This window comes from Sordaria macrospora, chromosome 3 (assembly GCF_033870435.1).
Source record: "Sordaria macrospora chromosome 3, complete sequence".
NCBI lineage: Eukaryota > Fungi > Ascomycota > Sordariomycetes > Sordariales > Sordariaceae > Sordaria > Sordaria macrospora.
The window spans coordinates 1,789,836-1,803,296 of record NC_089373.1 but is presented as its reverse complement, the minus strand read 5'-3'; the positions used below and the strand labels follow the sequence as shown (position 1 = coordinate 1,803,296).

The window sequence follows — 13,461 nt, the reverse complement described above, 5'->3', positions numbered from 1 at the left end:
GAGATTGATCTTAGCCAACCAGACCGACAGGGCGGCGTCGGCAACATAGCCGGCGCCAAAGGACGAAGAAGACTGGAAGTCATTCAGGAATACCCGCATGTAAGCACATGCGTGCACAACCGCCAAGTAGATACCTCGTGGCCTCATGTCAGCAGAGTCATGTACGTACCGACTAGGAGAAAGAAGGCTTTGGCATAAGAAGGCCAGGAAACCCAGCCTGGATGGAAAGGCTTGAAAGGATTCAACAAGGCCTTCGAGACCAAAGTAGTTTAATAGCTGAATTGAACTACTGTTCCAAGCCCCAAACACAGCCCTTGTCACACTCAGCCTTCTCCTGGAGGTTAGAAAGAGATAAACAAGGCCTTCGAGACCAAAGTTAATTATCAGCTGAATTGAACCACTGTTCCAAGCCCATACTCTGCCCTTGTCACAATAGCCCTTTGGATGTGTAACACTCCCATCCTCCACTTCATTCCGGCTTACGACCGTACACCACACGGAACCAAAAATAGCTGTGAATCCCAGGATTGTTTAAATCCTTCTTAGCTTGTGCAGCAAAGGTTTTGGTCTCCTCTGGAGTCCAGCCCATGACAAGGTTGAAGATGTAGTTGAGATATCCTGCCGTACAGGGTTAGTGTGATATTAACACACGGTCGTAGGGGTAAAGCTCACCTTCCATATCAGCTTCGGTAGCCAGCTTGTACCAGAGCCCTCTTTCAGCCGCCTTCTTTTCCGGATGCCAAACTCCTACTGGGCACTGAATGTCCTTGAACTCAATATCGACGAATCCGGCCGCCTCCATACCCTTACGTTGTAAGTCATCCTCATATACCGTAAAGACTCTGCCTAGCTGTTTGCCACCCTCTTCGAAAACCTTGCCCCATTGATCCATGGCACTACCTGGCTTCACAGATCCATCATCACTCAATACATTGATACTGGTACCCATACTTTCCACGTAACCGCCCGGCTTACAACACCGGAAAGCGTTACGGAAGATTTTATACCAGTCATCAACAATGCCTGCCAACGCCCGCATATGAATGAAATCGAAGCTATCGTCGGCATAGGTCCAGTCCGAATTGCAGTCCTCAAGTTCAAACTTTACGTTAGGGGGTACCCAGGAAGGCTGAATAGGCGAAACATCAGTTCCAATGACCTCGGCATTGGGAAATTCGTCGGCGAAATCACTAAGATAGAGATGAGGTATTAATTAGCATGGACTCAATCTAAGTCCTGAGCGATGTGATCAAAGCAACTGTGTAATCGATCACCACGACGGTATGACAAAAAGTTCGCCATGAAGATCTGTCTCCTCGGGCAACCAAGGGTAGTGGTTAGGGTTTGTTCCGGGGGTAAAGGGACCGATACGACAGAAAAGAAATGGTATGATCTTTTGTTCTTTTGAGGTTCAAAATGACGACTTTTGGTGACGGTTGGGCATGGGCACTTGACGCCGCTTGGACGTCCAAGAATCTTGTTGGTCTTCAAAGACTGGGATGCCTGGCATGTGGCTCTGATTTCTTCATTTTGCCCTCACGGTTGCAGTGATCGATTACACAATGGCTCGAACTTGACAAACAAAACATGCGGGAGAACTTACATGGCCCACAAGCCGCTTCCTGTCGCAATATCGAGCACTTTCTGAACCTTCTTCTTATCTAACGGGGAGAGAAAAAGCTTTCCATCCAGTTGGACCATTAGAGCATGGTGGCTGTCCAAAGCATGAATCAGGTTATTGAACGGCCAGGGTTGCAGGTTCGTGAGACGAGGGTGCAGCTTACCCGATCTCCATGGCTTCAACATGACGCTGATCATTGGGCTGCCAGGATTCAGCATTGCCAATATCGCCATGATAAGTTCTTCCATGGATGGTCCGATAGTGGTAGATGCTTGAGCTTAGGGAAGCGGTCGTCGAGGCGAAGGATGAAATTGTCGAGGCACCATCATCTTCGGGATCTTCGGCGAACTGCGGCCCGAACGGTTAGTCTTTATGACAAGATTTCATCAGATCGCAGACTTACTGCCTGCTGCTGCCAGTGTGACGCAGGAAGAAGACCAGCCGCTTCTTGTTCCTCGATGCTGAGCGGTGCTGGCCCCGGACCCGAAGCATCGGGCGGTGGTGAGCTAGAGGCTTCCTTGCTCTTAGGGCTCTTGGGGCTCTTGGGACTGGTGGTTCCCATGTTGGTGCCGTTGTGTGGAGAAGTAGTGTAGGTAGACAGGCAGGTGTGGAGGTAAAAGGGTTGAGGTGCTAGAAGCAAGAGACAAGACGGAACTTGTAAGAGGAGACTCGGGGCAAGAAGTACAATAGTTCGTGGGAGAGCTGAAGCCATTTAACATCACTAGGGATGCTGTCACATTGCAAGGATGTGGCATACAGTCTCAGGTGTTGATCCACCGTGGGTGATGCACAAGAGACACACATTTTCTGGGACGCCTTCCTTTTGCGGGCGCCAATACCCAATGGTCAAAATCTTCCTGTCGTCGCCATCACAGGATGAGGTCGTGCGCAGTGGTCGGTCGAAGGCGGCACTGTGCAAGTAAGCGCATGCAATCCAGAACGCAGCGCCCTGTCTGCAGGAACTAGGGCATCTTTTCCCTGCAGCAGTACCTATCCAAATCCAGTCATGCCGCGGGGTCTGTGGGTCTGAAGATGCAAAATGCATCCCGAAAAAATTGTCTGGCCAGTCTCGACCGGTGCCAGCCCTCCCAAACTCCAAACTGGCATTGTTCACAGTCTGCTGGATGTTTCTTTCTCTGTATTCATCGCGTCACGTTAGCAACCGACATCCTGGACATCTTCCTCCTGCAACAAAAGTCTTGGCGCCAAGTGTTAGTCTCAACGCTTGGTTGCCTGAAAAATCCCTAACACCACCCAAAATCGCCGTTTTTACGGCTGATATCCCAACATCCACAACTCCAAAATGTCTACGCCTTCGCCCTCTGGGGCCCCCAAACCACCGCCGTAGGTTGCAGGTGATACTGTGCCTGAAAAAGCTTGTTCGGCACGGCCCGCATGCAACCAGGACGGCTGGCTCCGCGTGCTCCCCGCTGCCCTTGGTTCCACTTAAGCGGGGCTGAAGCAGTCATCGCCAGAACACAAACACCACCATCCTCCTACATCACCAACGTGCCTTCTTTACTCTAGATTCACCTATCTGGCACGTCTCATGCCCTACGGGAGGCAGAAGTAGACGTTAAAAATAACAACAACAACAACAACAAAAGCCTCGGCAACCCTAACCCGGAACTGTGGGCAAATGTCCGTGTGACACCCGGGCTTTACCCTTATAAGTGTTGGGCCGCGTTTACGCTATGAGCAACACGTGATTTACACTGGCAATAGGCCTCGGTTTGCCCTCGGATTAAAGGATGGTGGACAGTTAGGGCACTGCTCCTATTTTTGTATGCTAGATTCACCGATGTGGCACCTCTCACGCCCCACGGGAGGCGGAAGTAGACGTTAAAAATAACAAACAACAACAACAACAACAACAACAACAACAACAACAACAACAACAACAACAACACCACCACCAACCCGGGCTTTACCCGATTGACCGCTTTTGATATTCCCGTTTGGCGTTTGCTTTGAACCCCACGCACACCTTTTCACCTGCTGTGGACAGTGTCTGGGGTGTTCTGAATGTAAGACAAACGAATGTTTCCAGTCTGCAATGAACTGGGCTGGACGAGTGCCGGCGCATGGGCAAGACGGGGTTCAAATACCTATCTATCCATCTGAGCCACCCATACGAGCTGATAGAAAAGATGCGCGTTATGATTGAGTCAGATCAATATTGCGCTGGAACGACCTGGTTGATTCAGAAATTATGAACAGCATTATCATACTGGGCTGATGGAGTGATTATGGCAGTTGTTACTTTTCTCATTTAAATAGCGAGCCGCACTCGCGTATGAAGACACAAACTGTTTGCTATTTGGGCGCCAGTCAAGCTTTGAAGGTCTCGACTTCAGCCACCGTTCACTTCGATCTTCCAAACTGCAGACTACTAAGAAATATACTCCAGAAGAGAGACAGCATCGAAAGCATAATCGAAATCGGGACAGATGGATTCTGCAGGTCAGTATTTTGTCCCAAAGGAGAAACCCAACACACAAAAAAGACCAGCATCGGGAACATGCAAACAAAGTTGTAGCATAGCACCCATCGGAGACTGATAATCTCCCGTGCGTAAATTCCCCAGAAGACTTCCCTTTTGTCCCCTCCCTCCTCAAGTTCGGTTATCTTCTTTGGAAGATATCCTAAGAGACCGTGAGATTGATGTCCTAGTATCCTGCACTTGTGGTAGCGATGGTGAATTCCTTGGGTATCGTGACACGCGTAGAAGCGCTTTTGAAACTCGTGTTTACTGACTGGTGGGATGCTGTCTATTGGTTTTGGCTGATACTCATAGTCGGGATTTACCGCATCGGGAAAAGAGTCTTTCTGTTTGGGGGCAAACTCATGATCGTCAAACTTCTCGCACTAAGGTTGAAAATATTGTTAGCTAGGTTCTATGCCTGTAAACTAATGAGTTGGGTATCAGGAACGAGTAAACCCTCTAATACATGCCTTGTAGAAGTCACAATGAGAGTACCGCCAGATACTGAACCAACTACGGAGCTGCCCACGAAGGCGGAAATAATTCTCCTTCAACGTGCCGAAGAAGGCTTGACAATCATTAAGTCCAGTGATACATATTTGTGCCAGCTTATAGTCTATGCCCTGGCTTACAATGAAAAGAACGCGACGGTCGGGTTGGCCTATGCCGATCACAGTTGCGCCATTACCCCCCGCTATCTGAGGTTGAGAAGCGGGCGGCTGATCTCTGTGGTTGTTCCCAGGAGATTGGCCGGAAGTCTGGTTATTTCTCTGAGCGCCCTGGTTACTAGAAGTCGGTGGATGTGGAGTAGGACGAGATTGTGGGTTTTGGAGAGGGAGTAGAGGGATGCTGGACCGAGGAAGTTTGCGAATGATTGATTTGAGGCGTTTGGTAAAAGATAAAGGAACTTCTGCCCATCTCTTTTCACCGCATGTCTAATAATATTGGTTAGCATTTATCTGTCCTAGAAATTATCTTCCTAAAACTCATGTTAAAACGACTACTTACGCATTCCCAGGATATGCGCGTTTCCCCTCCCTCCAACGGCCTTAAGTAGGGCGCCAATGGCCACCAATCCCAATGCTCCCCGGTCCAGTGCTCTACGGCATTCTGAAAATAGTTGATGGCCTTGCTTACATATCCACGCTCCTCTTCACCATCGTAGAATCGAATCTCATGCGGATCAATATATTGCAACTCCGCGACTAGATTGGAAAGCTCGTAGCGGGTAACGTAGGTATGATATTTATGATCATCCTTTGACCACACTGCAATTAGGTACCGGAGTCTAGATCGCAGCGATGGATAAACGAACTCATGAAGTCGGCGACGGAGGGCTTGATAAGCGAGGCTTTCTAAAATAAAGCACTTCATTTGGTCCAGATGTTCCAACGAGCCATCATATGGCTCCTCTTCACCAGCTCCGTCATCCACGGAATCTTGATCACTGTCTTCATTCGGCTCAGTGAACTCATTGAGGTTATTGAGGTGATGTTGGTTGTTGGGCTTGGCAGACTCGACAGGCTCGACAAGCTTAGCTGGCTTATCAGGAGCGAATTCCTTGCTAAGATATTCTTCTACCTTCTTCCGACTGTCCTCGGTATTGTAGGCTTTTGTAATGCTTCTTGGAAACAGGATTTGTACCTCATCCATAATAATGGAGGGGGTTGAAAAGAGTTCCCGCGTAATATTGGCTGAATAAGAGCTCACGAACCCTACAACAGCCCGGTGTTGATCACTGGATATTTCGGCCTTCAGATCCAGCGCAAAATATTTGAGCAGCTTCCGAAAGTTTTCTCGCATCCTTTCGAACCCAATTCTCTTTTGAAACTTAGCTGCCGAAATGAGAGATATCAAAGCTTCATCTTCGGAAAGCAGAGTTGCGAAGTTCTGTGCAAGTAATACCTTGATGTCCGTCACAGATCCTTGGCTCGAAGTGCTAGGAAGTGAACTCAAAATTGAGAAGACTGAGTCATTGTCGCTGGAGGACACTGATTCGTCACTATCAAAATCACCGGGGTGTCTCTCTCGCGCCTCAGCCTCAATATGGTCTTGCATCAACGCTAGGGCATCTTCATGTCGACCTTGACTATTCCACCTGAAAGCAAGGTCGGCCATGCTCGTCAGCGTGTCTGGGTGGTCGGCCTCAAGCTTCGCCTTGCTCGTCTCCATCACCTGCACCTTCCCCGACGCCAGATCCCAGATCTTGATGGTGTTATCATACGAACCGGACGCAAGCTGTTGGCCATCAGGCGAGAATGCCACGGAGACGGTGTCGCCGCTATGGCCCTCTAGGGTCTGGACGCAGCTCCCCGACGCCAGATCCCAGATCTTGATGGTGTTGTCGTACGAACCGGCCGCAAGCCGTTGGCCATCAGGCGAGATTGCCACTGAGACAACATCGCCGCTATGGCCTTCTAGGGTCTGGAGGCAGCTCCCCGACGCCGGATCCCAGATCTTGATCGTGTTATCCCCCGAACCGGATGCGAGCCGCTGGCCATCAGGCGAGAATGCCACTGAGGCAACGTCGCCGCTATGGCCTTCTAGGGTCTGGAGGCAGCTCCCCGATGCCGGATCCCAGATCTTGATCGTGTGATCCAACGAACCGGACGCAAGCCGTTGGCCATCAGGCGAGAAGGCCACGGAGTCAACGAAGTCGCGATGGCCTTCTAGGGTCTGGAGGCATGCATTCCAATCTAATTCCACAGCCGGCGTAATTCGAATCCATTCAGGTTCTTCTGCTCTGAAATTCCTCTTTATCAAGCTATTCCTTGGAGCAAATACAAGCGCTGATATATATGCTTGAAGTGGAGCTTGCTCTATTATTGACTTATTTGATAGAGCAAACCGGTAAGCATCCCAAACAAGCTTTGACAACTGCGACTGATCATTACCTCCCTGTATCTTTAGTTAGACCAAGTTCCTTGTTTGGAGTTAGACTTGTACTTACTAGTAGGCCCTCGAGCTTTCTAATAGCAACAACGCCCGCAGGCATAGCTTGAAGTAGACTTAGAGCTTCCAGCCAGTAAAGGTACTTCGTCTCAAGAAATTCATGGACAACCTTTTCATCCCGTAAATGATTATGCCATTTTGTGTTCGTGCCAGAAACTGAGTGACACAAGTGATCAACCCAGTAGACGCACGAGTACCGCACCGTCGCTAGCGGGTCTGGATTTGGTATTTGGACCTTGTCACTCGGAAATCCCGGTGCCCTTAAGCCGTATATGTCGCGTCGCAGTGTTGTAGACATGGCATCAAGTGACCTCGAGAAGATGGTATAGTTCACATCTTCTTTCCCAGAAGGAAAAATCCACTTGAATGTCTCCAGAGAAGCTTGGTTACCAGCTTTATCAGAAGCATTGCCTAATAGAAAGTCCTTGGCTGATTGGTGGATAAAATAAACAGTCTGGTCTCGAAGAGTCAAAAACGAGCCGCAAAGCCCTATAAGTTCTTCCAGGGACTGCGGATCGTCTGAAATATCGTCTGACATCTCCACGAGAGTGGTCAGTTCTTGAAGGCTGATGGGTCGGCGAACGATAGAGGAGACGGCAAGAATTTGCCTGCACAGATCCGCATGATGGGACTGAATAATCTGCTCCATCATCCGCGCATATAGGGAATCCAACCCTGGGGGAAATGTCTGTAACCTTTTTAGTGTCTCCCACTTCCGAACGCTCGGATCCCCAAGTCCTTGGCAGACCAAGGCCACCCAGAGAAAAGTCCCATTCGCGTTAGAAGAGAGATAGTCATGTACCTCCGTCTGCATTGTGCTGTCGTACTGTTTCTGCTGCGACAAGTGAAGGACTTTGTGGCGGATATATGCACTGACGGCAGTGGTGACGGATTCAGCGTTTAGCTCGAGGCTGAGTCTGGACTGCTGCGCGACGATCGCCAACTGTTCTTCGATCTGCACCCAGTTGCGACTAGATACAAGCCACTTGACACGAGCAGACACAGATGATATCTGGACGATCAACTTGAGAAGCTGCGGTTGGTCTGTCACACATTCGTCCAGAGCATCAATTACCAGATAGGTGACCTTCAAGTTTGGGCCTTCTAGCATCTCGCGCAAAACCTTAAGACAGGACGATCCATGCCATTGCATCATCGGAAGGGTATGTGTTCTCCGGTAAATGTGAGAGCAGGCGTGGTTGCCGGTGGGCAAGTAGGTAGATTAAGCCTCGTAGCACAGCAGTTGCGTTATTGATGCGTGAGTCGGTAGCTTGGCAGAAGAAATACGCCAAGTTGCCGCCGTCAGCGATAACACGCCGCTCTAGCTCGTCGATGATACCGCATAGCAACATGGTCTTGCCCTTGCCTGGATCTCCCTTGACCCAGAGCAGGCGACTCTCCCGCAGCTGGCGCCATCGGTTGAAGCCGGGGTTGTCGAAGACCCAGCGGTAAGCATCAGCCAGCAGACCACCCTTCGCCAGCTCAATCCGCTCCTTTTCAACGTGCGGGTCACGCGGGTCTGTGGGCCACAATTTTGCCAGACAGAGGTAATCCTCGTGAACCTTGTCCTGCAGCCGCTTCAACGCTTTCTCCCTTCCTTCGCCGTAGAGAACCGGCATGTGCACACCGAAGATGCCAAATAGAGAGTACACCTTGTCTTCCTCGTATTTTGTGTCACGCTTCTCGATCCATCGCATCCGTTCGGCGACGCTGAAATCAGATAGAGGGACACCTTGGAAGGCTTTTCGCGGAATTCCGGTTATATCGTGGATTTCTTGTTCCAGAGACTCCTTATCTCCCAGGCGCGCGCCCTCTTTAGAGAAGAATTCGACGATCGTGGGGGCAATGAGCTCTTGGAGGGTCCATCCTCGGGAAAACCATCTGCTCTCTCGAAAGGCCGGTTGCCAACCGGGGCCGTCGCCGTGCTGATGGATTGAGACGTCTGCCAAGTACACGTAACATTTCACCGCGCTGCGGTACCAATGGAACATGGAGTTGAGAGCATGCTGAACCTCAACGCTGTCAGACTTGTCGATGCAGCATGTGTCGACCCAGAAGAATTTCAGCCCATCGCGCCAGGCTTGGTCTCCGCAAAAACGAATCTTAGCGTAGCCTGCTTTGTTCTTGCCTGTACCGTCCATCATGTCTTTGAAGAGGACCTCTTCAGGACCCCATGTGTGTGAAAGTATCGCATACGGTGGAATCTTGTCGTTGGGGAGGTCCTCCGTCAGACGGACCCCGCCGGTATCGTCACGCTCCAGGAGTCGCATTGCAGAGTTCGCCAGCCTCAGCTCCCTCGGCAGCTAATCATACAAATGTTCGATGATGGGAAAAGGCTCGCAGGCTTTGCGAGCGGACGGCTTATGTTGGCGGGACTGTAGGTACAGTAAATCAGCAGTTGAAACTAGGGGAATTGCTCGACAGACGAAAACTACCTATTATAAATAACTGACAAAATTCGTAGCGTATATCTCGGCGGGTTTGATTGGGAGCCTTGAAGGTGGTTGCTGTTGTTGTCTTTGTTTCAAGGCGCTGCCTTTGCCTGGATCACCAATTGTCACACGGACATTGCCCACACTCCTGGGTTTGAAGTTCAATAGAGCCTCAATGCTTGACATCAACCCAACCTCGCCATACAATGCCAGCCTTGCCTCAGCCAGACTATTCGGCCAATAGGCACGGCTTACCCGAACCCCTCAACGCCACCAGGCTAAACGAGCCAACCCCAGAACTGCTGACGGCGCTAAACATCATCACAAAGCCACCTTATCATCACAGGAGCAATCACGGCCAACCAAGCAGAAGCAGAGCGCCCGGGCAAAGGCCGGCGCCAGAAGGAAGAAGGAGAATGGATGAAGGCATTCAGAAAGATCCACATGTATACAGGTCGCTAGATAAATGCCTTGAAGCCTCAGGCGATAAGGACCGGTACGTACCCCAGTACGTACCGTTTCTCTTTGGCATAAGAAGGCCTTGAAGCCCAGCCTTCCCCTGGAGGTTAAGAGGATCAACAAGGCCTTCGAGACCAAAGTAGTTTATCAGCTGAATTGAACTACTGTTCCAAGCCCAGAATACTGCCCTTGTCACACCAATCCCGCAGGACTCAGACTTCCACCATACCCGACGGGAACTGAGTAGAGGTATCGGGCACAGCCTCTTCGACACAGCTGTCTTGCAAGCAGAAGACTCGTCAATATCGTGTTGGGTACATCGTTGGGCATAGGTGATTGAGAGGCCCAGGGCACCAAGCCCGGAAAGGAAAGGCGTTGGTCAGCCTTTACTGTAATAGAGAGCTGCTCTGAGTGGATGGGTAAAGAGGAGAAGGCAATACATTGGGAAGATGGTCTTGATTGGATGCTTGCTCGCTCTGATGCCCTCCACATCACGTGGTTGAAAGTCACGATGAGCTTCAGGGAAGAAGGTACATTCAGGAACGGTGAGGTAAGGAAAGGAAGGTGTGAGCGTAGACGAACTTTCCGAATGTGAAGCCTCAAAACGAAATCCCAATATTAACACAGCGGTTAAAGTTACCGGCGAGCACCGAGAGGAAGTTTTGCCCAGGAACGTAGAATTGCTGGGCGGCGCGTCATTCTGTTGAGATAATATCAATTATAGCCGTGGCTAGAATTCCCAAAAGAGGCTCTCCATCGCATTTTGTCCTCGCCATCCATTGCTAAAAGATTGAGCGTCTCTAAGCATCTCGGAAACCGCCCGAAACGCGATTTTACTGTAAGCGCCGAGAGTCACGAGGGAAACACCAAAAAAAGGAGCGGGCCCGCCGCGTCCCCGCAACCGTCTCATTCCACCACCAACCCCTGGAGATGACGCCTCAACGAAGAGAATCAGACGCAAGGAACAACAGAGGAAGGCCAACACGATGGAACTTGTACTTTGGTATTCCGAGGCAGTCTATGAGTATGTTGCAGGTCGACCGCCACCGCCTGGGCACTTCCACGCCGCCCACGTTTCTGCCGCGTCCGCGTCATTGCGTACGTCCCAGAAGCATTTGGAAGTGTGGACCCTCGAGGATGGCTTTGAGAGTATTTCCGCCCATGCCGGGAGTGGTGAAAGCAGAGTCGCCGAGGGTTTGGACATTGACATTGCTTGTTGCTTGCGTGGGAAGGACGAGTACCGTCAAGAGGGAGAGGGTTCCATTGCGGCTGAGACTTTTGCCCTCAAGGTTCAGATAGAACGTGCTGGACGGTGGGGTCGAGGAGAGGAAGACCCGAGATATGTCGAAGGGAGTTTGCTGCTGTCCCAGAACGCAACTCAGTGTGGAGTTGATGTATCTTATCCTGTCTGGAGGGCAATTTTGTTGCCAAAGTTCAGATTCAAATGCTTGGTGTTAAAATCGAACTGGTTTGGGTCAGATGTTAGGGGCTTGGCAAACCGGCAATGTCAGCCCTACCGACAATAATAAACGCTGCCGGTATTCAACATATCGAGATGACATTCATCTGAAATCGTCCGAGAAAATATCATAGTTTGAAGTTGTGATACGCGAGTTGGCCTTTGAGCTTCGGGTACAGTAGTATTCTGAGCTGTGGTTGCCTTGTCGTTCTCAACGCCGGCGTTGTCACTTGTGTGATCTCCGCTTTCCCACTTCTGGACCCACTTCCCGATTCTTGCTGTTGTATTTCGTGCAATCAGACATGCACTCCTTATCCCTCCTTCTTACACAGAAGTTGTCGGAGGGCTGGAAAAGGCGACAACGAAAAAGGGCTTGATTGTTGTTGTTTTGCGGAAGAGGAGAAACGGAAACCAGGGCAGCCTAAATACCTAGAAGGGAGTGCCCAGGGCACGGACTTCCAACAGAAGTCCTCACAACTATGATAAGCGTCGTAGCACTGAGCGGCTCGAATACCTCTCAATGAGCATTCGGGTTGACCTGTTTAGAAAGCTGCAGGCGTTTACTAGCGAAGTTTGGCGTTTGGGCTAGAACGTTCATAGGCAGGCATTAGATTTTACCGAGCGACGACGGGAATGAATGAAGTAGGGCAAGACAAGCAGATGAAGGAGGAGCGACACTTAGAAGTTTGTTAGGTCTCCAGTTTTATTAGTGAGTCCGGACCGACAAAAAGGCTTAGCACCCTTGTCGCTAAATTCTTTGTTTCCCTTTTTTCACGTCAACACCATCTCCCCCTCCGGATGGAAACACACCGGAGGAAACGTGGCTCCCCGACTCGGCAGCATCACTTCGACGCCGGAAAATGTGGACCCTCTCCTTCGAAGCTCACCCGGAGCTCCACTGGCTCACGCACCGACCAGCATACTTAGCCGATCTTTTTATCCTATAGTACTGCGACAACTTGTACCTCCACCTGCTCCGAATACACCTCGTACGGCGGTGGGTTGGCGAACGCACGAGCTACTAGTAATTGAGACTTCGACTCCTACCACGACCGATTCAACCACCACCTGGCCGAGACTTTCCGTATAGGTATGCGTCGCGTCGTCATCAGTGTCATTGTCAAGAACCATTATTTACCGTGGATGAATGAATGGATTTGGCATCTCTAGATGTAAAGGGTACTTACTGCATGCAGTACTGCATAGGCAGAAGGACAATGTGAACGAAACTTATAGTACCTTGTCATCTCATGGGAGCGCGAGAACGAAAGCAAGAACGAACAGACAGACTCAATGATGAAAGGATGCATCGATAGAAGAGAAGGTATGAAGGCAAAGGGAGCCAGAGAACGCCGTTCATTCACCTCTTGCACTCCAAATTTAAATGCATGCATGCATGCATCACCACAGTACAACCAACATCCACGTTCTAGACACATACCTGGGGGTCGTGGTGCGGTGACAAAAGGTGCAGGTTACCTCCCGCCCGCCAACCCCAAAGTACTCAAAAAGAAAAACACATGCAATGCATCCATCAAAAGCCATTACCGACAGACATCCATCCCAACAACGACAAAGGCAAAAAGATACGGGAAGCAGGGAAAGGAAAAAGCAAAAGAAAATTGCCCAATAACAGGATTGAACTGTTGACCTTCGCATGGACTTGATATCTCCGAAGAACAAGATATTAGTACGACGCTCTAACCAGCTGAGCTAATCGGGCTGATGGATTACTAGTTGTTGTAGAGTCGACTCCACAACTCACGTTATATAGTTGAACCCCCTGATTCTGCATGTAATTCAGACACTATGGGGACTCCTAAAAGTTATGCATTAACTAGCATATATGCAGAACAAGGAGCTGGCTTTTGGTGGGAGACAGGGATTTGCGACCACACGCGAGTATGCAGTTAGAGGGCATATTTTGGTGTATATGCAGTTTCTGGAGTAAGCAAAATCAGGGGGTTCGACTGTAATCGAATAACCTGCTGGTGGGGTATTTCCGTCGTCCTAGGTTGGCTGGTTGGCCAGGTTGACTTTGCATTGACCATTA

The 13,461-nt window shown here is 50.1% G+C and overlaps 2 protein-coding genes and 1 non-coding gene across 3 annotated transcripts; all 3 read right to left on the bottom strand.

Annotated features, from left to right (window-relative positions):
- Positions 1–169: 169 nt before the first annotated feature.
- Positions 170–2,837, bottom strand: SMAC4_09972 (uncharacterized protein). The gene is made up of 5 exons (XM_066091031.1): positions 2,025–2,837; positions 1,785–1,969; positions 1,604–1,714; positions 673–1,190; positions 170–618 (listed from the first exon to the last, which is right to left on the bottom strand). The coding sequence occupies exons 1-5, from the start codon at positions 2,331–2,333 to the stop codon at positions 470–472; spliced, it is 1,272 nt and encodes a 423-aa protein (XP_065946446.1). The 5' UTR covers positions 2,334–2,837; the 3' UTR covers positions 170–469.
- A 2,217-nt stretch (positions 2,838–5,054) lies between these two features.
- SMAC4_12881 (uncharacterized protein) lies at positions 5,055–8,214 on the bottom strand (the record flags this gene model as incomplete). Its single annotated transcript, XM_066091130.1, has 2 exons — positions 5,055–7,004; positions 7,057–8,214. The coding sequence occupies 2 exons, from the start codon at positions 8,212–8,214 to the stop codon at positions 5,055–5,057; spliced, it is 3,108 nt and encodes a 1,035-aa protein (XP_065946445.1).
- Positions 8,215–13,031: 4,817 nt separating this feature from the next.
- On the bottom strand, positions 13,032–13,131 carry SMAC4_13468. Its single transcript has 2 exons — positions 13,094–13,131; positions 13,032–13,067 (listed from the first exon to the last, which is right to left on the bottom strand). It is a non-coding gene; the product is annotated as a tRNA-Ile (tRNA).
- Positions 13,132–13,461: the final 330 nt, after the last annotated feature.

Excerpts from the sequence above, each read along its gene's own strand:
- SMAC4_09972 (XM_066091031.1), bottom strand. The coding sequence starts at position 2,333 with ATGGCTTCAGCTCTCCCACGAACTATTGTACTTCTTGCCCCGAGTCTC. Across the intron at positions 1,715-1,784 it reads GTTGAAGCCATGGAGATCGG|CCACCATGCTCTAATGGTCC; the intron begins GTAAGCTGCACC and ends TGCTTTGGACAG. Across the intron at positions 619-672 it reads TACCGAAGCTGATATGGAAG|GATATCTCAACTACATCTTC; the intron begins GTGAGCTTTACC and ends CCTGTACGGCAG.